At 34.5% G+C, this 25,171-nt stretch overlaps 1 protein-coding gene across 5 annotated transcripts in view; it reads left to right on the top strand.

Annotated features, from left to right (window-relative positions):
• Positions 1-25,171, top strand: part of LOC113507137 (feline leukemia virus subgroup C receptor-related protein 2-like) — a 58,251-nt gene that overhangs the window by 3,131 nt on the left and 29,949 nt on the right. For 4 of the 5 annotated variants that reach the window (XM_026889997.1, XM_026889995.1, XM_026889994.1 and 1 more), the window contains exon 2: positions 2,927-3,492. In XM_026889997.1, the coding sequence (XP_026745798.1) occupies positions 3,130-3,492 (363 nt within the window). In that variant the 5' untranslated portion in view covers positions 2,927-3,129. Of the gene's footprint in view, positions 1-2,926; positions 3,493-18,574; positions 19,549-25,171 lie in introns of those variants that run through there. The other variant, XM_026889998.1, reaches the window with a different exon arrangement.

Here is a 25,171-nt window from a genome sequence, read left to right as displayed (position 1 = left end):
AGTAGTTTAATGTAGTATACGTTTTTCTGCTGAATCCTTTAAATTCACTTCATCGTCGTTTTGATTAAAGGTTGTAGAGACAAAGTACGCAAATGGAGTAAAGATGTGATTTCAAATGGGGATGCGTTAATAGCGATAATATGTTTGTTTAACGTGCATAGTAATGATGCAAATTTGTTGGTTTTGAATAAATTATCCCAGGCTACTTATGGAAGTCTGTTCAGGATACACTATAAAATGATGGTTTAACCCGGAACGATATTCTCTATATTTTTATTGACCATTTGAGTTTACAATACCTATATTACCTATCCTATCCTATATATATATATTTTTAATCTTTTTTAACTTACGGGGTTTTTTCTGTTATCCTATATTTGCGAGCAACATTTTTTCCGTATAGGTATCCCTATACATATAAATTAGGTCAAACGGTATTATCTTGTAGTGCAAACCCGCTTTTTATTTGGGCATTTTTATGAGCGGTGATGAGCATTTCTTCTTAAAAAAATTATCTTTTTTCCTAAAAAAATCGACTCCCATACTACGCAATTTTTAATCCTTGTATCGTGGGGGTTCACAAACATTCAAGTCATATGCACAAAGATATTCAGACTCAGGTTAAGCTTTCGTGGATCGTATAACGTGATTGTCCCAGGCGGGGATCGAACCCGAGACACGTCACGCAGTGGTTTTTTCGCAGTGTCCTCTACCATTTGGCTATCTGTTCAGTCATTTATTTACTTGTTCAATATTTAGTCATTTTTTGAGATAACATCAATGTCACTGTAACCGCCAGAGATTGAAATGCAAACGACTCGTTATCAGTAGAAATAATTAATTATCAATGTAATATTAACCGGCTAATCAGAAACTGCACCCGTTTAATACTCTCGTTAATTAAGTAACGCGTTTTCCGCGAGTTCAGTTTATATTAACTACTCGATGTAGTTTGACGTATTTTGTTTAAACTACTAGTTAATTATGAGTTTTGTGTGTGTTGTGTATTTCGTAGTAACTGTAGTTTCGTGAGGGACAACATGTGAGGAATATTATTGACAGTATATTTAAGGCCATTTATTTTTTCGAACAGTGTTAAGAGCACTTTTCCAAATATTTAAATGAGATTGATAGATATTGTAGTATCATTCGTGGAGAACAAAAATATTTAAGCACGTCGAAAAATTGCATTGCCCTTACGAATAGTCAGTGGATTCAGATGGAGTAATTATTGCCAGGCAACCTGAACTTATTTCCTTTGCCATTGTATCATAAAACAAGGATTGTTCCATTTTTGCTTATCTGTAGTTAAAACTTTTCATCTGTAACGTCGCGGAAACTCCTTCCTTTTTCTTATCTCAATCGCTTTATCGGTATTTACTGTTTTATCTTAATCAGCGAATATATTTACATAATGGATACGTAGATCGTTTAGGTAACTGTATTATTAATAGTAAAATATTCATGAGCCTTAAAAACCGTGTAATAAATATTTATATAATAATATACCGCTGCTTCGTTTAATAAAATAAAAAAAAAACAAAATTAAAAATATACCTTTTATTGTCCAAGTGTTTTCATTGTGCACTTGATTCAGGAAACCTATAAAAGTTCTTTCAATTAAAATGGTCTTGGAATGCGTTAACAGAACAATTTTATATACGGATTCAGTTGAAAGTTGATTAATTTTTCAACAACATGTGTAGTATTATGTTTTCTTCTTTAAAGGAGCAGTCATCTTTTATTTTAAAATGGACACTTAAAGGGCTAACTTGCAGACTTTTATTGACATTTAGCTTTACTACTACGTCTAGGCGGCCTCTTTTTCATCAGGCCTTTAATAAAATTATATATTTTTTTATATAGTACTTGTGTAAAAGTTACTCCTGGTAGGTTGATCTTGTACTATACACATTCCACAGTGTAGTCACATTGCCTTGACATTGATCAAAATATAATCGATAACGCCATGACTAATAACAAAGCTCTATAAATCTATTTTGAAGAGATATCAAATTACACCAAATAAAAACGTAACATTTTACAGCTTACTTATTTAGTTATTATTTCGTTCAAAATCTTATAGAAATCCTGACTGCTAGTACTTCACAATTAACTGCATCTGTTATTACTCCACTTTTTAAAATATTACTATCATAGTTGAGTAACCGTGACAGAGCACCCTACGTCGTAGATCTTCGTCTCTCTTCCACAACTGCAATGATATTACTTTAAGAGCTATGCTTAGAATTGTAATGATATCAAGTAATATAAATTAATCGATTGAATAAATATCTCGACAGATTAATAAAATGCAGATTAAGTCACTGTTTTCCTTCTTAAGACAATAAAGACTTTACAATTATTATGTTATGCAGTTATTATTATCACCTAGTGATACGATCGGATTATCATATATTTAAATGTGATATGATCTCATTACCTGTGGCTAGGTGATACGAACTTTATATGTATGAAAGAACATAAATAGTTGCGAATGCGATGAATACGACCAAGTGATAATCTGGATATTCTTGTTTTAAATTATCGGCATTAGAGCCATTATTGGAGTAGCTATAGGACGGCAAGCTGTATAATGTAACTTGTGCCTGCATATAAGTACCTACTATGACTAATCTTCCAAAAGCCACTAAGAGTCTCATATTTTTTCATATGTCACATATCTAAAAACGGAAAATGAGTTCTTAACGCCAGAAGAGACCGACAACTGATAAACTATTTGTGCGTCAAGCGTTCTGGCGTTACGCGTACGATAACACACGCATTTTCCGCCAGATGTAAACAGAGCCTAAGGCACATTCTAACGTTCAATGATATACAATACAATATGTCCGTTCAACCATTATCTCACTCAATAGGATGTTTAGCAGAAATCATGTCAATTTTATCACATTTATCTAAACAGGTAGTTTATATACAACGGTATCATAAAAGACTGATATAGCTGTCTGAAATAGGATTAGTGAACTAGAAAGTGATCCGCTTGTCGTCAACGTGGGACCAAAACCAAGTGATAAAACTAATGTAATAGTGACAACGAATACAGTGTCTTAATAACTCGTTTGTAAGGATATTATAGTGTGATATAAAGTGGTTATTGAAGTTAAAATGACTCAAAAGGACTTTACCCGGGGCAATGGGTTGCTGAGCTCGGCAGAGCCTGTGACGCCAAAGATTGGTATAGACGATGAAGGCTCAAGGAGTTCGATAGCTGGGAGCGTGATGGATGACCTCGCGATAGCAGCTCCGAGGATCAAGTACGAGGTATCGAGCACGAGGTGGATCATCCTGGGCATGTTCGTGATCTACTCCGCGTCGAACTCCATGCAGTGGACGCAGTACGCTATAATACAAGACATTGTGGTGAAGTACTACGGTGTGAGTAACATAGCGGTGTCGTGGACTTCTATGATCTATATGCTCACATACGTGCCTTTGATATTTCCTGGAAGCTGGTTACTGGATAAAACGGTGAGTGATTTTATCAAATCATTTTGATTTATTTGAATTTTTGTGCACTTGTTTCTTACTTTCTTTAACTTTAGCTACCCAAAATTGACAACAAAGACACTTATTTAATACTCACCGAATCTTAAAATTGTTTGTCTGACCTTATTCGTCAACTTCTTATTATTTTCATTGATTACATTTAGGACCTAATTAAAGACGTCAATAACATCGATGATCGGACCATAATGTTATCGGATTGTCAAAACATAGATCTTAAAGATATATAATCTTTGTCGCATGACAAATCACGCCATATACATGTACCATTTCGGTATTATCTGCATTGCCAAGTCACTCGTTAATGTGCGATTTTCTACACAAAAGTGATTTTCTAATGAATATCGGTTTGAGAATCATCAAATAATTCCTTCCACTTTGGGTTGTGCGTAAGGGAGTGTCAGACTTATACTGATTGAAACCCACCCATGTGCCTTCCTGAGATGTGCGTTTTTGAACCAATAGATAGGCGTTATCTTAGGTAGAAGCAAAGGCATTAATTTTCACTTTTAGATACAGGTTTTTTTTGTAAGCAGCACCCTACAAAACCCATTAAATGTATACTGGTTAACTGCGCCGATCTTAAAAAAAATATATCACCGAAAACCGGTCAAGTGCGAATCGGACTTGCGACACTGACGACGAGCTAAATAAAAACAATCAGTAATAGGGCGTAGTAGCTATCATTGCTTCAGTAATAATGACTCTTTTAAGGGTTAGGAATCTAAAAAGTCGGTTTCAATTATTAACAAGCCAGTTACGTTTAGTTTTGAAGATGGGGCGTTATAAAGGAAATGAAAATGTCATATCCACATTTTCCTGAGCACCGACAGTTGAAAAGTAAGAGCTCCTATAGATGAGATTTTTTTTAGTGTGATATTAATGCTTAGCAGACTATGAGCTCACTAAATTGGCTGATTGAAAGTCGATTTTTAAGGACTTATGCTCCGCTCTCCGTCCATCTGAAAACAAGCTGTTTCACATGAAACGTGATAGCTGAATACTTGAAATTTTGACGGATGGTGCATTTCTATTGCCGCTATAACACAGGTCATTTAACAGAATTATTATTTGAAATGAGGCCCTATTCAGCATTTATGAAACCCGACTAAAGGTCACACTGAAGTAATTAAACTTATGTAATTTAACTTGAAAATGATTATGCAAGAGTGTTGTTTTCTCTAATAACTTATCCAATCTCCTAAGTTACTCGCACCTCGTAGCGATTTAAGTTCAAAGAGTTAACTTAGACGCTGAGGTAGATAAATTAGGAGATGGCGCACTTTATCACACTAATGTTTCAAGACAACTTATTTCCTTTTAAACTTAAGTTGCAATATCCTTCCCCGTTCTTCCGTAGCCGACTGAGACTTTCGTTATGAGAAAATACAGTATCTTACTTTCTTTATTTACTTGTCTGTATTCCTACTGAGCTGAGTCCAAAATCTACCGCATAACAATTAACAAAAGCTTATACAATTGATTTATGTGGTTAATGGACACTGAACTAATGACCTGATATAATAAAATCAAAGTCTTTCCTGACCTAAATCTTCCTCGGGAATCAGACATCTTCGATATACCGAGAATAAGATCAGAAACGGAACGAAAGGGAAAGCAATTAGCTCGCAGCGGTGAGCTGTGAAGAGCTCAGCAAGGTCTCGGGGACAGCCTATAAATAACTGGAGAACGACTCGTAACATAGTGTACAGGTATTTGAAACCATTCCGAAGTTATTTTGTTCTGCAAAAGTACCATACTGTTTCGCAGTTCCCAAAACTATTCATCATTCGTGAGTCGAGTTTTATTTTGCAAAAATATGCATATGAACACCGCCGCTCGACTGGTTTTAGCTTGCAATTTTGTGTCCCAGTTTCGAATTCGCATAAAATGTTAAAAGTATATTGTATTTTTCATAAAATATGAATGTTTCCTGAAAATGTTGAAAAGGAAAATTGATTCCCACAAGAACTGTGTAAGTGGCCGAGGTTGGAGAGGAAATTCTGTGTTAAAAGACCGACGGAAAGAATATTTTTATTTATTTCACTTTTCAGTAAGCTAAACTTCTTCCAATAGTTTAGTTATTCAAATAGTGAACCTATTTTCTTGACTTATTATCATCCTGTAGAATATGTAAGATCAATTCGTAAGATATTATAGCTGTTAGTTTTTCTGTACCCTGCAAGTTCGAAGCCTTTTTACAACACTACGCCTAATATATGCCTACACGTAAAACAAATTCAAGCATAAAATATTACCTTATCCTGTGAGGTTTTTGCCGCACTGATTTGAAGTTGGTACGCCAAATCTGTTTTACTTTCAACTTTTGGGTAGCGTAAAACAAAAGCTCTACATTCTCGACAGCACTCTGTTCAATTCAAAATTCAAGTGATATATCAACAAAGTTAGTGAAAGGTTTAAAAACATTTCTGCTAGTCGCGCGGATAGAGCCTGCTTAATCAAAGTGTTACAAACGTCACACATAATTCACATGGTAATTGGACATACAGATGTATATTGTGCATAAACACTACTTGTGTCGACGTGCCGTGTGTTTGTGTTGTGTGGACACTTTTTCAACATGTGCTCTTTGATGTGACAAGTATATAATATGTATTGTCATAGTCAGGTACTTAGTGATTTTCTGATTAGGTTTATTATTGTATGTGGTACACTTGAACAGCTCTCTGATGACATTTTTCTTGGTTCGGAAAAGTGAACTTTTTAAACATTTTATTTTACCTTGACCGAAACAGCATGACTCTTGAAGGTGATGTTTTGCTGAGTATCATTAGGGAAACCGGTGGATGATCTTTGTTAATTTTCTCTGTGGCCAAATATGTGGGTTGGCTTGTATGACTAACTAAGTTTTCGGAAAACACAAAACAAAAAACTATATTCGTACTTTTGGTTAATCCAAGCATTTGTATCAGATAATATGAAATTCCCACACCATCATCAATCTAACTTGCTCTAGTTTAAAACACACATTATCTCGTGTCACCTAACCGGACACCGATCGTTGGCTATCCACCCATTGTTGACTCCAACACATTCATCTTCCTCCACCGGTCTAAGATGACCCCGATACCAGCCTCTAAAGTTTTCAAACAACATGTTTTACAAAGAGTTCTATTTCACAGGGCAGATCAGCTTACGATGGATACATTAGTAAGGTTGTGTAATTAAGTTTGTGAAGGCCTCTTCAACGTTGCAGTGTAAACATTTCATGTCTTGGGAATATGTGGAACTTTACCCTTTAATATGGCAAAGAATGCGTATATAAGGACCAGGAAGGACTGACGTGTATTCATAAATGGCATTGAAAGTATATAAGCTTGAATACTTGGGTCAAAACTAATAGTAGCCTTAAATACCAGGATAAAACTATAGTCATAATAGTTAGATCGTTACAAAAGGAAGGCTTTTACTGCGTTTTTACAATCGCTCAGATTAGGTTTGTCCTTACGCGGCGCTAATGTAGCAATGAGTACAATAGTCATGATTTTCACTACCATTAATCAATCACGTTTTTTGTTGTTATTTCTTACCAAGGATTAATAAAGTAAAGTTACAAACGCAAAGTTTGATTTCTATAGTATCCAATCGAATAAGAAAAAACAACTTAGTTAAGAAAGTTAGCAGACATTAAAACTTATATTATTGCTCTTTTTATTTGTCATCCATCTTAATTTGTAAAGTTTTTTAATAAAGAATGTTTTGACTTAACTTCATTCCATTTATTTTATTGTCAACTTTCACAAAAAGATGTGGAGATGTAGGACCTATTATCATTTTCACTTTCGCTTTTTTTTGACAACTGCTGAATATACATTATTCTAGCTTGTTGAAATCCTAACATTATTTCTTTTCACTTAAAGTTTCGTTGCATGAAACATGGTCCGAATAAATCAATAGTCTCTGCACAGGCTATTAACTGTCGGCGATGATAAACGCTGAATCAGGGTCCGCTCATTAAATATAGAGACTTTCAAAGATGTGGAAACTATGGAAGACACTACAATACTGCCCTTTGTGTGCTATTTCATGGTTGTTAATATTAACTAGTATGGTAGCTAGTATTAGTATTATAAGGTATTGAATGAAAAATCTTTTCTTTTTATTCTTTGTACAATTTGATTCCAGTAAATCTAGCGAGTCTGTAGGTAAGTAACATTTTGCCGAACTGAAGTTAGTTACTTAAATCGCTCCAATGTATTGAACTAACAAGTTAAAGTCACTTCATTTGATAAAATATGTCAATTCCGTACTCTTTAATTTTCTCTTCGTTTCTTAAACCTTAATACGCTATAACATTATTTATTCCATCTGGATAGCTACTAACATGTTTCCACACCACGAAGCAGCATAGATCATTAGCGCTACGTCAAAGACAAACGGCATACCAATTCGTGCGTCACTCCGACTTTGTAACAAGAGGAAAGAGCTCTATCGGACCCGTATCATATCGCATCTAGTCATTACAAGTGACTAGTGGGGTGCTAGTGACCTAATTCCCAGTCAGAGTGCGCTCACAAGACAAATGGCGGTATCCCCCATAGCTTCAGACTAACCTTTTAGATACGCCGTGCTCTTAGTATTGATGTATTGTCCGGATCATCTTAAGAGATAGTTCGCTTATCCAACCGTGTAATGTGTAAAAGCAACGATTTTTCTTCTCGTATATTGGGCGTTTCTCTTTTGTTTGCTGGTTTGACTTGGTTTTTATGGCAATGTGAGGTGTTTTGAATTTCACACATATTAGACAGGTATTTTTTGCTTGTTGGACAACATTTTGTGTTGTAATTTCCGGTTTTATTTTTGTATATTTACTTACTATCAGATAAATATGTTCATATTTATGTGTAATGGTTTTCGTTTTATTGGATATTTGTACAACACACTCTCAAGGGTAAAATTTAATTGAAAATGTTTACAATAGATTGGAATTTTATTTATATGAATAACAAAAAGTCACAATATCCATTATTTTCCTTCAAAGTATTGCATAACTGTGTACAATATTAATACTATACTGTATACAAAACCCTTTTTTACCTTCCTAGTAAATACAGAATAAGCGTTCTTTCGTAGAAACTGTTCAAGGAGAACGATACATTTTTTATTGCGATACATGTGTATAATATTATTATTTATCATAAATATAACGCAATAGCGTGTTTGACTAAGAAAATTAAGTAGGTAAGTAGTCCGTTAGACAGGTTTCCCAAAAATATTAAACACGTATTTTTCATTTTAATCACAACATTCAAAAGTCAGGAAGATTAAAAGCACTTAAGATGACAAAAATGTTTGGTAGCTGTGGCTAGTAACATCTCTTGCTAGTAAAAAGCTTACTAGTAAGGGAAGTCACGCGAGATTTTAGTTTTATATTTGCATCGTCTTAATTTTTTTTGGAAATCTGTCTAAAGGACTAAGCCTTTTTTTTGTCAAATACCCTATACTATGTATAAGCATTATATGAAACTGAGCGTCACTTAGTGAAGTAATTTATAGATAGTAAACAAAAGAGTATGTTACATGCTTTGACATGTAATCTGAGTCTTAAGATAACAGACATCTAGCGGGAGGAAAACATTGACATCTCTTGTTACCAACCTACTGGTGAAAGATACAGATTCCACACTTATTTTTCCTTTTTACTTAAGACAGTAGGTATGTGGTTTCATGCAGTACAATGGACCTTACTAGCTATTAAAAGAAGCTATCATTCATTTTTTTTTTGTTTCATTTCATATTTTTATGTTGCCATAAAAAAAATGTTATTGAGTGTTTTTGCCTGATACAATAAAACCAATTTAAAACAACCCTTAAATACGGCTTCGTATAAAAAGTCACTATAATATTGTTAACTTCCTTGTGAGTATCTAAACAAATAGAGTATAGAAGAGTTATGGCCAATTTACTGGTTGGTACTTATTAGCAGGCACTTATGAATAAAATATATTATTTATTACCATACATATGTTATTTTAAATAATGACCGACGATATAAATTCTAAATATTTGCCACAATTATCAACTCTTTACCGGTTAAAAGGACAACTGCAAAGATTAAAGTTTGTTGCACCAGTAAGTTTACTTATCCTCAAATATAAACAAACTTACTGTAAATCACAATACTGCGACTGCTGTCTGTCAATACAAGACAGTTTATTGAATGTTCAAGGACAAACATAGGTGCCCTTGGCAATGACCTAATGCGATGTGACCGGAATACACAACATTACAACGTGCAAGTCGGAACAATAATGTTTACTTACTTGTAACAATCGACATGTCTTTATAATTACGATACACGTGCTTACGATTATTTACAATTGTAATTGTTGATGTTTAACACGGGTCATATTATAACAAATATTTGTGGAATTACATTTGACGGTAGATATATTTTGTGAAATATGTAGTTTATTGTCAATAAGGTTCTATATTTAGTATGCAGTTATGAAAATTCTGTGCTCCGAGTCAACAATACAACTTTTGATTGTCTCTCGATTTGCTTTTTTACATTTGCATCCTGAATGTCAAATATTGTCCATTGATATCCAATCTACAGAATTAGCATACTTCAGTGTTCAAACGTGATCCATGTGCAAGATATATCTCGTATTATTGTTTCATGTTGACCCAGTGCTGTTGAAATGATTCACACGAGTCTGGCTTATCTTGTCAATAAGATGCTATCTGCAATAGGGGGGTATTACTGCTGTATCTTCATTTTACTTGATACCGTTTATATCTGCATGCAAAAATTAAAATTATTCTTATTAAAAACTTTTTTTTTTTTACTCCATCTCTCGTAATTCTGTCGGATTCTCGCGCTTATGGCATTTTCTTCACTATCCCGAGAAGTCCATGGACTATAAATAGAACATCTACTTAAGGATTGCTGCCAACAAATTCATTGTTTAGAACGTCTATATAAAGTAGACAACAAATGGTTTTTTTGCCATCAAGTATCGTTTAGGTACCAGTCACGTTTGTCACCGAACTGAGCAAAAACTTCTCGCCTTTTTGCCGAAATCTGCTTCAAGTAGAAACTTTTTTATAGGGACCGGCCGGATACTCATTGAAAGGGTTTTTGAAGGGGTTTTTTTAAGCGCTTCAAGAAAAAACCCTATGACATATGTTACACCTTCGAACGGATTATTGCAACCCTGTTCCGAACAGGTTACCCTTTCACTACCCTGTAACACTGTAACAGGGTAACCCACTCCAACCTAAGACAATGTAATATGCACTCTTTATCATAGACATTAGTTTGAAAATAGTATAACCACGAGCGCACGTGACATCTTACCGCCCAGCGGCGCCATTGTTGCATTTACCGAGCGACTTGTAAACATGGAATAAAAATCATTGTGGATATGATCTTACAGTTTAATTTTGTTGTGATATATATTTTTCGTGTCTATACTTGTAGACCAGGGTCGATAATTTTTAAAACCAAAAAATAATAACAGTAGGATGAAACCCATTAGAAAAGAAGGGGAATATTATAAAAAATTGATCTGAGGTCGGGAAGGGGGTGGGAGTGACGTTTGAAGAGTAAAAAAAGGGTGTTTTTCAATTTCCGGCAAAAGTAAAATTCGTGTCGAAAAAAGTCAAATGGCAAAGTTGTAGGTAATAAAAAGATCTAAAACTTTTGTGTTTACATTTTTTTCACATAACCTCAAAATTTATGTGAAAAATCCAAAAACCAAGATTGTGGTTTTTTATTTTTATCTTTTACAAAAATTTATTTTTGTAACGAAATTTGGTGAACTCTTACTTTTTTGTGTCCCAAATACGCTGTAATTTGTTAGATTAAAAATATTTATTTTTTCACCTTATTTTGAATTAATATAAAAAACACTCTAATTTTCAATCGAAAATTCACCCGTCACATCTTCTCAGAAAATGCAAAAAATTAAAAAAAAACTTGTTTTCGATTTTTTTGAATTATTATAAATAATTTCATCTAAAAAAATTGATCTCATTTTGTGTTCAATAGACCAATAATCGAGGAAGGTTTTAGGCTAGGTATATAAAATTACGCTGCAACTAATAGGAGCGAAGATTTAATGGAAAATGTGGCAAATACGGGGAAAAATATTAATCTTCGAGGGCTTTCGTTCAAAAATTCCTAACTTATATCTTCTAACCACGCGGACGAAGTCGCGGGCAACAGCTAGTTACCTATATGACGTTTCGCGCGTAGGTAGTTTGTCCGAGAGGCGCGAGTCGCGGCGCGACGCGTCGGCGATAGAAGAAAATCAGCTTTAGTCTTAGTAAAGCAATGAGGGGCCGCTAGGGTGCAAGTATGCAGCTCAAGTTTAGTGGGTAATTCAGGGTAACACGAATAAAAGCCTTTCGTGAAGGTAACCACTTCAAAGGGTTAAGTTATTGAAGGGGTTAACCCCTTCACGTGGTTACCATAATGAAGGTGTTAACCATTTCGCTGGGTTTCGAGGATGTAACTCGAACAAAAGGTAACACTGCGATATGAGTTACCCCGTGTACGGGTTACCCTGTCAAACGGCTTAACTCTAAAGTGGGGTTGTCCGGTCCCTGATTCCGAAGATGGCGCGTGCGAAATATCCGTGAAATGAACCGCAAAGATTAATGACCAGAGAAATTTCTCTAAAAAATAAATAATTTACCCATTCGTCTTCATGCATGAAACTGACACTGATATTGTCATGAATAATCAGTGTATTTATTATGTGTTCAGTATAACAGTGCCTAATTTCTCTGTTTTTTGGTGAGCGCCTTCGCCATACAAATAGCAGAGACGCGCCTCAAAACCATTGCTCTAATACATCGTGATTTCACTCAATCACTTGTTGTGTGCAGTGATTGAGCAGCATGGATCGCACTTGTTCGGAAACAAAAAATAGCCCTCTGCCCACAAAATATATATTTCAAGTGATAAAAAAAGTAATTCCAACACAAAACGTGCCATCTTTATTACCCCTCATAAATTTTCTCACTTGACATCGTGAAAACAATACATTTTATTATATCAATAAATCGCCCAGTACCTAAGGACCAGAAATTAATGCCATTACTATAACTAGATGGCGTTAGTAATGATACGTCGGGGAGTCGAGACGTACTTCGCGGTACAGTGAGTGCTGTAGGAATTAATGGTCATCGTGAATGGACTCGACGTCGGGTGGTTCTAAACAGTCCCATTCAATTAACTAGTGGTGCGCCGTGGTGCGGCCTGGTCAAGTTAACCCTCTAGGACAATCGATTTGCGGTCGCACGGATATTACATTCATCATGCCCCTTTTGAAATACCGGTTGCGGTTTATGTTTGAATTAAAATCATGCTGTCGTCGTATTTGCTAACGCGTTTTAAATTAATGGGACCTGTTTGTTTTCATCCAAATTGTTTGTTTGGCGTAATTTACGCTCGATTGCAGCTCAAACACTTAACTGATTTAAAAGGAAATTTATGGGTGCAAATAGCATGCCAGTAATATTGAGAAGATAATCGTACATAATTGTACCTGGTCCTTTGGAATATAAAATATATTCTTTACAATAGTTCATAAAATTGCTTGATGCATGTTCTATGTTCTTACACCTGTATGACTCATGACAATATGAACGCTAATTAAAATACAATTCTTACATAGGTATATAAAAATATAATAACCATGGGCTCATTAAGAAAATCCATTGTTTTAAATTTATGAAGTGTAGAGTAGTTACAAGTATTATTGTGGCTTACATCCCTAAAAGACGTTGCAGGTGTATTTGTGACAGACCACAAACCGTGACAACAATTAAATTATTAGCAGTTTCCTTACCCACTAGTTAATACAAATTTACTACAAGAATGTATTATAATAAAGTTGTTTCTATACTATATGCTAAACACTAAAAGATATAAAATACTTTTTTTCCACGCGACGATGACGAGAGCGCTGCGGCGGCTACAGAAAGCAGAAATTAGCGTTGCCGTTCAACCCGACAATGCCAACTTTTTAGGTGGATAAATAATTTGATGCATTGTTTTTATTTTAGTTTATATTTTTATGTATCCTATTTTTTATGTGTTGGTTCTTAAAGGTTACTTTATAAATATAACCACTCTTTAAGAAAGATAATATCCCTTATTTAGATCTCTAAACTAATCTGAGTACCTGCAATTTATTTGATTACTATCATTATAGTAATAAATGTCGCTGCAACAATGAAACTGTCGCTTTCTTTAGGTTTATTTGTATTTAAAACCTTAATTACAATTTTAATTATACTGTCTAAGTTCTCGATTTTATCCTTTGTAATTATCACTTAATTGACCTTACCTTAATTAAATTAATGAAGGATTTAGCGCAGTTTACAAATGATACATTTTCCTTTTAGGTTCAATAATAATCTTCAAAGAGGACCACATCATTCAATGACCACAAAATTTGTAGCTAATGTTTATAAAAATAATAAAGAATAAGCCTTAAGTAATAAAATATAAGCTTAGTTATGGTAAAGCACTTCCAATATCTTAAATTTTGCTTCAGGCATTGAAAATGGACATACTTTCTCGTGTCGACTTAAAACGTCAATAACGTAATAAGCTTAGAGCTACAATTTCAGTTTATTATTTACTGAAAGGTTTTAAAATATTGGTTTTCAATTTCTGTATGTTACTTTGAAATGATTTTGAGTGTTTGTGTGATTCTTTACGTTTTCAATAGTTTTGAAAGGAGAACTTGAGAATAAAATGGGCGGTGGAAAAAATATAGGTCAATTCAATAATTTAAGTGAGAAGCAAACCCGTATAATTTACAGCCACCCAAATAAGACAAAAACTGTCGTATTATACAAAATGTCGATCCCGGCTATTCACTACAAATTAATCATATTGTCCCTAAAACAAATTTATGTCAGAAGCGAGAACGTCCGCGGAGTCTGATGAAAACATAACAAAAGAAGTTCGGTTATTAATGGCGAAAAATTTACACAAAGGACCGCGACGATATTTTAAAATAATGTTTTCATTAATTTTGTGGGTAGTCGGGTATTTGTCAATAGGTGATCAAAGCTAAAAGTATCTTTTTGATTTTTATTATTCCAAATGATGAATTATTTACCAAAACCGGACAAAAGGTTAGATTTTCGTCCTTTTATTCGCACTTTTGGGGTAGGCTATTGATATTAACTAGATTTTAGTGAATTATTTAACTTAAAATTATGTAAAGCAGTGTGTTATTCTCTGAAATGTGAAACCACGTCCCATTTCCTCCGGATCAGGCGGTGATGGTGACCCGCACACGATGCCATAAATCAAACAATATGCAAACTGCGTGGACTCTCGCTTCGGCTTAGTATTCATAAGCCAATATCGCAACAAAGGTCGCAGTTCAAGGTTGACTGCGGCTGCTTCAGATATGGTCCTTTAAGCCTGACTGGGCAAATCTTGGGGTATGAATCAGAATCAGACAACAGTTGGTATAGTCTGAAATAAATTTTCAAAAGTAGCTTTTGTGATGTGATGAGTGAACTTAGGTACCAGAAAAGAATGGAGAATGAAATGCTTGACAAAAGTCTTATTATGTTTTATTAGTTGTTGCAGAACTATCTTCACTTCCTTGAAAGCAAGCTTTTCTTCGACTTCTAATTTAGATTCACATTTCCATACTCAAAGGACCAAAAGAGTCCAGGATTTATCGCTGAAGCTGATCCGTTTATTTCCTTTTATTAGGTCCAGTTCAGTTCGTGTACCGCATGTTAATGTCAGCCTAGTCCTTTTAGTTCAATTGGTTCAAGTAAGAACCTCGAAGTTACTTGCCGAAGGAGATTTCTCGCGATCTTCGTCGAAAGGCACTTTGCATACTGAAGTTATCACGTCGTGCGATGGCAAACGCAATTAGAACACTTAAGTGAAAGCAACTGAAGGGAATTCTTCGTGTTCTGTATTTAATTGCGTAAATCATTTTGTTTCAAGTGCCACTCCGCCTTTGCTAAGTAACTGATATTGTTTAAAATATCGCTTGCTTCAAAAGAAATGTTAAAGTACTTAGCTAAATTTATCGTGTAGTATTTATTGTTCGTATCGTATCGTATTCGTACTTGTGCGTCGAGATTACTTTGGTATAAAGTATTTTATTAATCGAAAACCTTTTTCCCTAAAGTGATATTTAATTGAACCATTTTATGTATAGATCATAATAAGATCGTTTAATCAAATAACAATGCTTTATTTTTTATCAAAAAAGTTATATTTCATTCTAGTCTTTGTAATGTTTTTCCTGCTATTAGCACTTGTTGTGGTACAATAAATAGTTCAATGGTTTATCCTTCGTGAGTTAAAGTACATTTCCGATTGACAGAAAAAAACATCGTCACTTACTGATGTTGCGAAATCGACCTTTAAATATTGAATAAAATTTGTTTTACAAAGTGTTTGAATAAAAATAACTCTTCAGACTATAGAGCTATTAAAGTAACAAGACAAAATATCACAAACCTTAAATCTGAACATTTCAAATAGATACAGCAAATTCATGCTGATCTAAACGACGTAATTTTCACGTTTATAAGAGACCTCCTCACGTTTATGAGATGTAAATACACGGGCCTTTTTCCGGAAAATTTTGGCTAAAGATCTCAACTGTGTAGTGTGTACCTATGTTCAATGAATAACGAATCACCTATATAAAATATACTTGATAAACTTTTTACATTACAATGCAACGGGCGTAAGTAAATCTGTAGACACCTTCGTCTTCTTTTTCTTTGTATTTTTCTACCTTAAGCTTTACCTAATAAACATAGAAGATTTTTCCATTCGAATTAGTTTACCTTTTACTAATTCAGGGTTCATTCTCATTAGTTCCGAATACTCCAGTTCATTGGGAGAGGCATAATTAACTTTAGTCCGGTCGTCCTCCCTCCTCCCCCTCTAATTAGGGTACTAAGCCCTAATGGCAAAAGAGAGCTTATTCCATTTTGTATTGCATTGCGCGTTAATAACATTGTTTTAATAAGGGCGGTCCAGGAATAGCACTGTAAAACACAATTTAAAGTCGTTCAGTAATGTCGTCTGAGGCTTTGCGTAAGGTAACCATCAATACATAAATTTGTAGGGATATTGTTGATATACGTGTGATTGCGTTTTGAAATTTTCCTATTCGGATAAGCTAGAATTGTCCTAATAGTGCTTAAGTTTACATGTATTTTAATTTCTGACTAAGTAGTTTGCAATGATATGCATATGTTTATGTCTCGTTAAGATTTAAGCAATATGATTTTGTACTGAAATAATTAATTATTATTAATTCGTTGGTATTGATAACGTTTTCCGATCTAAGGAATTGTGTTTAGCGACTGCTTTCACCGACGTTAGAACTACCTATACATTTATTATTATGTACTTACATAAAAGTGTCTAGAGAATACTTTTATATGTTTGTTCCTTACAGGGATCGGTTTTACAACATGTCACTCCATGGTCGTTGTTGAGACGTTTAAAAACAAAGTAAATTAAATTTATATTGCTGTATTTTCAAACATTGCACAGTTGGTCACCCGCGGTTTCAGTTTCAACAGGCTGCGTTGCTAACGATCACGGCAATTTGCTGAGATTGCCGACAACTCATTAAAGACTTAGTTATAATTACTTATCTATTATACCTTCAGACTGAGCATCCATTAGGATGAGAAGGAACTGTTTCTGCTGATGTGAGGGAAAATCGCAATCACACAAAATGTCATTGGCTTTTGAAATATATACGGCCGAGAGTGTCTAGAAATAGAAACCGTCGATATACACTGGTTACTTGCTTTTGGATGTCAATGTGATTTTACCTTCACACCATCATCATCCTAGCCTTTTCCCAACTATGTTGGAGTCGGCTTCCAGCCTAACCGGATTCAGCTAAGAACTAGTGTTTTACAAGCGACTGCGCCTATTTGACCTTCTCAACCTAGATACCTGGGAAACTCGAAACCCCGCATATTGTAGAGTCACAGTTCACCAAACACTGGCAGCATATATATGTATCTGTACAGTATTGATAAATAAAAGCATCAGAAAGATACAAATTTGATGTCACTTTGATTTAGCGGTAACCATTGTTGATCCCCGAAACCGACAGGCCATATATTATACGAATATGCGGTCTTCCGCATCATTTCACACGTTAAAGCAATATTTTGCGGGACAGGATGTATCGGAATTGACAAAGATAAAACATATTATCTCATGCTGAGTTTTTGTGATAAGCTAAAGGTTTGGATGTATGGAACTTTGATCGAGTTGCGATCCTTGAAGTAAATCTGTTTTTATTTAAAGTTTTTTCTATCCTTAAACCTGTCGTCTTCTGAGCTTGATAGATGACAAATAACACAGTCTTTTGGGAAACTTTCTTTAAAATCGCGCGGAGCCTGCAAAAGTGATACCATGACTCTGGTTTAGGCAATTAAATGGGCCCAGGGTGTTTTAAACTTGGTGAGAGTCCGACGTATCCCCACGTTGTGCCGTGCCCTCGACTTAGGTTGTTATTTATATGTGGACCCTTGTCCGTTACTGGGACAATTAAATAACTACAGATCCTTTGATTTGGCGTGGCTAAGTCACCACGCACAGCCTCATCATGTTGACACACCTCTGGTAAGTAATTTTGTATCAGCGGATATGACTGCGCTATTTTGATTCTGTATCCATGTTACACTGTTTACATTATTGTAGTTATTTTGTTTGTTGCTGAAAACTCATGTTAATGTTTATAAAACTTTTTGTCTGAGGATAAAAAGTTAACTAAATTCTCCTGATTACCATTATTATGAATCCGGTTATACATAATACAATAAGGCTGTATTTGATTTTGACATTCAAGATACTCGTAATTATGGCTGATACCAGTTCATTTTGTTAACGCTGTTTTCCCTTTCAGTAGTAAATTGACTTAGAAAATACTCAGTCACTCATATATGTAATTTTCATATTTAAATGAATATGCCGAAAGGTATATAATTAAAAGGTAAAGTTCCAATTTCATGACTTACAGTGAATCAACAAAGTATTGAAATGAATCATTCAACCTTGAACTCTTGAACTGTTTATTAATAAAATTACATTATTATCATCGTACGTTCTGTATTACACGATAACAATAGCTAAGGCATTTAAACAAAAACTATCACAAGTTATCATAATGTAATGTTAAAGATATCAATCACTTAAGTAATTAATTGTTTTTTTATCTCTCCGTCTGTACCTAGTTACCATACGGCGGGATTAAAGTTTTAGCAGCACATCAAAGTAAACGCCAGAGAAACTATTTTTGACATCGGTATAATCTGCATCCTATTTACGATTGCAATCATTTAATTATGATTGGTGTCAGACAGCCGGTCTAGCGGTCTAGTCGGCATCATTGTTATCGTCACGCCCACGGCGAGGGTGCACGGGAAACAGTTCATTCAGCCTCTGATTGTAGGAAAATGGAAAACAGTCGACGGGCGACCGCCGCGCGAGATACACGCTCGTGCCTCGCACACAAATAAATAACGCGCGCGCGGGAAAACTGACAATAATAAAAAAAATATTTATTTACAACTATTTAAAATACGTTTAGAGTTAGTAAATTATAGTGCCATTTAGATGCCAAATTCAGACAATAATCGACAATAATAATATTTAGAGATTGTGTTTTATTAATGAAAATATTCTGAAATCTATGCAAGATGACTGATTCCAAGAATATCGATGTATGCGGAAGTGTTATGGACGGGGTGGCTGAGAAGGGCGGCGTGTTGGAGTCGCCCAGCAAAAAGGCTCCGAAGGAATACCAAGTGTTTCCTATTCGATGGCTGGTTTTGTTCGTGTTCGTCTTCTACTCGGCGTCGAACTCCATGCAATGGATCCAGTACAGCATAATCCAGGACGCCGTCGTCAAGTACTATGGAGTGTCGAGCATCCAAGTATATTGGACCTCCATGATCTACATGATTACGTACATTCCGCTCATATTTCCCGCCAGTTGGCTGTTGGATAAGACGGTAAGAGCTTCACACGTTATACTTTTGATGAATGATTTTTACAAGGTGCGGATATAAGATTTTGAACAAAACTCCCTAATATTTTCACGTTTTTATACAATCACTTTCTTCCCGATAATCTAGTAGGCTGAAATTTTCAGGGTAGCTTCAAACCCGATGACAATGCAATTTACAAATATAAAAACGACAGGACCGATTTAATAAATAAATGAAGGAGTGACATTTTAAAGACGTGGGTTTTCAGATTTTTTAATCTATTAGTTTTAAAGTCATTTTGATACATATTTACTGCTTACATATTGATGCAAATATGTAGAAATGAACACCAAAAACGATGTTTTAATTTATTGTGCTCATATTATCAGTTATTTATCAACGAAAGCTGTAACAAAATTATATATTACCATTTCAGGTGTCATTATGCAATTTATTTCACACTAACACTATACTTGTAATCTTTCACCGATTCAAGCCTCAATACCCACTCTGGAATCTAATCTCCACCCCTCAGAGCACAAATTAAAGGACTCAGCCACTGTCCCATTTCCCGGACGTCCATTATCATCGTTAGGCACTACAACCTCAATGTTTCCAACAACAGGCTGTAACAGGACGAGCCGGTTAAGTGGCACTCTCTAACAGAATACTCGGTAACAAGATTATAACCCATGTTTCTCTCGATGATGAAAATAGAGCGTGAATATAACTCCCTAAATGTATGGATGGATCTTTGCCCTTAGCAGCTCAAATGGCTGAGAATGTTTGTCGTATCCGTAGCTTTGCATTGTTTTGATGTTCTCCGCCGGTGGTGGCATTCCAGCAATTAGGTAACTGCCATTTGGTATCCTCGTCTCAAATTCGAAAGTTATTTCTTTATGACAAAAACTGTAATGAATTTTGTAACATTTTAGAGTTTAAATTAGCCATAGCAAGCATAGCTGCTTCTAAAAGAGGCAGTGGGAGACTTTACGACGTTTGCCTATTTTAGTTGCATATTAAAAAGGTCAGGCCCAGTATATACATACATTGTCTCTAGTAGGCCACATGTCTGTAGACACTATTAGATACCCATTTTATGGTCACTACATTTGTTCACAGTCTGTGATTTTCAAATGTTTTTCCTCACATTGACCTTGTATCAACTTAATTCAAGATTAAAATTCTTTTGAACTAGAAGCATACTATAGCTAATTCTTGTTATACTGTTAATTCTCAGCGTTTTCTTTGAACTACACCAATTAAGTTAACTGCAGCAGAACTAGAATAGATTCATGTTTAATTCCTAACAGTTTTACCTTTGAACTTGAGCTGTTCAATATTGGACGGCTACATTGATGATCTAATAGTGACTAATTCATTGTCGTCAACACTCGCTTGTTTTACCTGTACCTGTTAGGAGATCCCCTTACGCTACACAGACTTATCGTTTCTGACGTCCATACTGAGCACTGCTTAGTAATTCATATCTAATGCATACAAAGACAGTAAACAATTACGACAATTTAACCTTATTTACGTCGTTTATCCGATTTCCATTGTTAAACTCATAGGTTCTGAGAATCTGAGCTTGTATTTGCATGACCATGTGTGAATCTCGCTTACTTACTTGCTCGTGATAAATATGTTCTGCTGAATTCAATCAGTCCAGAATTGAGCTCTCTACATCCTCGGGACCGTGTAATTGTGTAGAGGATTAATCAACATCCCATGTTTGTGTATGCGCTTCTCATTAATCTTAGATGAATATGTTTGATTAAATTTATCTACCACTGTAACCAGCGATAGTTGTATAAACAAATGTTGATTAATAAATAGTTAAAATGCTTATGGCCATTGTGATGGCATTTACGCACATACTTCTGTCTAGCTTTTATACTAATAGGAACGCAGAAATGGCATTCCTATTTTTTTTTAATAATCAACAATAGTTTAAGTTTATGATGGCAAATAGGATAAGAAGACAATTTACAGATAAACAAATAGCGACTCATACTGGTACTTGACAAAATTAATCGCGATGTATAAAAATTTGGTCTGAGTATTTCTCCAGCTTTCAAAATGTCTTGTGATGAGAAGCCTGATGGTAATTTTATTGAATTTAAAAATGCTACCTCGAGGCAAATCGTAATTCGTCCGCATCCGGCTGACGGGCCGGATCAAAACGACGGAGATCCAACCGCGGTCCTTAAATATTGTAAAGTTCCCTTTTTATCCGCTTTCTATATCGGCAAAGGTCAAAGATGAAAGTTGGCATTGTATTTATTTTTAACTAAAAGGTTTCTTTTCGCAGTATTTATATCTTTTAAATGATAGCTGATCCATCCTTCATGTGCTCGTTAATACCTACCTACTTTTTAGTTAAATAAAAAGAAAATTCTGTGAAAAAGTATTTTGGGCGACTCTGCTAACTTGCTTATTGAAATAAAGTGAAAAAAGTTCAAATCCGCCAAAAGCTGCGAGAAGTTTCTGGCTTATACTTTCAGTAGCAAATGCAAAGCATGTATGTATAGCCGGATGGTCGAAAAAGAATTTTCATTAAGCATAGCGCTGTCGGTTCCCGAGGCATGGAAAATAACTGTTATAAACATTTTTTCGTTATAATTCCGAACATTTTAACTTATGAAATATTTGCTGTCGCGAAGTAAAGGTATGCTGGTTTGTAATACTACAAAAAGTAATATTGCGAATTTACTGAAAGGTAAGAAACTAATTATCGTTAGATTTCGAAATATATTTTTTAAAGGCAGCTTTTGCGGTCATTGATTACAAAAGTAATACTTCAAAAATGTGATTCCCTACCACAAACTTAGTCCAAGTCAGACTTTTCAGCATTTCTTCTTATCGTTCATACAAGTTAAACAAACATTAATCTCAATGTTACTCCAGTTATTTCTAGGTTATTTCATTATTTAAATATTCTTTTGCGGGACGAACTGCGGATAAAAGAATTATCAAAATTTCCGCCTTGAGTCATTAATCTTCGAAGGACAATTTATGAGACGTTCCGAAGATGTCCTTTTTTTATTTAACAATGAGATTTTGTTACAATTTTAAGGAGGCTAAGATTTTTTTCCCGCATAAGTCGGAGATGCCCGCGATTTAATAATGCAATCAATCTTAATGATGAGAAATGCGATTTATAAATTTAATTGATTGCCTTCGCTGGGGATTGCTTTATGTTGTGCTTCGCCGATCAGTTCGGAGTAGTGTTCCAACAAACTTACAATCGGGAAAACGTTTTAAAGCTTTAAATCAGAATTGGCAATATTGCACTAAGTGATGCTAGCTATTTTCCTTTATATATTAAACGAAAGTTGGTTTAGCACTCACCTTGTAAAGATAAAAAGGATTTTATTTAATAAAACTAGAATGAGCTGCTGACAAAAGCATAAAATTTAAAAATTCTCACATCTAATAACCGAGAATTATCTGCAGTTTAGTGTCCCGCCATAACTCATAGCCTCGACAAAGTGACGCTGTAAAAGTAATCTTTTTCTTCACGTCATTAAATGTCATTTCTCGTGCGGTGCCAATTTCCTGTGAAATCTTCACAGACAATTTACTTTCATTACCTTTTTGGAAAAGTTTATAATTTAATTGGGTACTCGAACCGGGATTTTTTGCACTCTCAACGACAGGATTAACTTTTGTATGCTCCTTTTCATCTCTCTTATGCTTAAATATAATGTTTGTATCATAAAATATAACGTGTTATGTGGAGGCACGCATAATCTGAGGTTTTCCGGATTACCCCGAACTACTTAGTGCCCTCCATGTTTGTGTAGGACACATCTACTTAATTCGCCATTACCACAATATTTACCTTCCTGAAATTGTTTGTTTTTGTATCTATAAGGCTTAAGTAGAGGCATATTGTTTTTATGAAGGTTAAACCTGACTGTATGGGTAGTTATTGTGAGTTTCAACCTCTTTTTAGCCGTATAATTGGTTATAATAAAGTTCATAGTTTAATTCATAGTCCATATTCACAAAGACATTTGTGTTCATTAGAAGTTTGTTCGGTATAATATAATAGCTGTTGCCCGCGACTGTCCACCAGTAGGTAGTCCTTTATCAATTAATAGGCCATCTACACAGATATATTTTTTCAATTCGGACCCGTATTTCCTGAGAGAAAGAAATGTGATAAAAATAGGATTTCTTGGAAGGAATTAGATCTAGTGTAGATTTCCAATATCACCTAAATTAAGAATTTATGAAATATAATTGGCGATTCGGTTTTAAGGTCACATGTTTTTTCTAACAATTTATGTATTTTGACATAAAAATGCAATCAAAATGCAACAGTTTATCGAAAGTATTTTTTCCTCTTTCCGCTACAAAAAAAAACATCATATCAGTGGCAGACAGTACATTCAATGTGTTTATTACAGGTACTTACGTATCATGAACACTATTACTTACTGTTTTTCATTGATTACTACTACGTTTGTAAACCACAAACTTGTGAACAATGAACAAATATCTCGTAATTAGCGGTCACTCTGAAAACCAATATTATAATGCTGAAGAGTTTGTTTGCACAGGAACTACTGGTTTAAACTATGGTAGTGTTCGATATTATTTTCATCAGTAGTAAATAGAAAGCACACTCGAGACTATTTAGAATTAAGAAAAGTAAATTTAATAAAAATCTAATTACTAAAAGCAGATTAAATCCCCGCGACAACTCATGATCAGGGACTGCTAGTCATATAATCCCGATAAATACGCGTGAGTAAACCGTTGCATCTTTTAAATGAGAACCCATTGCACCTTGTTTTTCTTTGATACCTTTTTAAATCAATGCCGCTCGCCACGGTTTTTGTAACCATTACATTTGCGTTTACTTCTATTGATTATTTTTTGTTTTACTTTAAATGTTACGAGCTCATCAACATAGTAACAACATTAACAATTGTTCTATGATGACAGTAAGTTTAACAATGGTCTACTGACAATGATCACGACGTTACATTTTGTCGCTTCTTCAACAATTTAAGGAAAATTGAGGCAAACATGTTTAAGACAATGAGGTTTCGAGTCACATGAAAACCAATGTTAATGTAATAAAAAGAATACTTGCAACATTTGATCCCAGAGCGACAGACAGACATTTGGACAGGTAGAACTAAATAAAATCTTGTAATAAATAGCATGTTTCATTCTTTCATCTTTAATGGATTATCGATTTGAGAGGTTTTAATGGATTTCCCTCAGAGTAATTTGAAATTAAGTATATCAGAATTTCAATATTTTTTGGAATTATTCAACGATCTAATGATTTATCTGAAATTTACTACGTAATTGTCACTGACACATTGCCTGAATTTTGAAATATACCTTTTTCAGTAATTATTTACTTTTTAAATTACTCATTAGTGCTTCACTCATGTGTAAGTCTTCTGAAGCAACTTTCAAGAGAAAGATGTTCTCATTAATTTTATAGAAGTCTTAAGCTATACATATATTCTTAAGTGACCTTATTATAATCAATTACCCTTAATTCTTCGTCTTAATTATTCATTTTATTATTGACACTTAATACAATAGACTAGTATTTAACATTTCGGCAAGGTCATTTTATATTTAGTAAATTGTTTCGGAAGTTTTTTTTTATGTA

Source organism: Trichoplusia ni, unplaced genomic scaffold (assembly GCF_003590095.1).
Source record: "Trichoplusia ni isolate ovarian cell line Hi5 unplaced genomic scaffold, tn1 tig00000704, whole genome shotgun sequence".
Classification (NCBI taxonomy): domain Eukaryota; kingdom Metazoa; phylum Arthropoda; class Insecta; order Lepidoptera; family Noctuidae; genus Trichoplusia; species Trichoplusia ni.
Note: the sequence above shows the minus strand (reverse complement) of the source record. Positions and strands in the feature narration are given on the sequence as shown.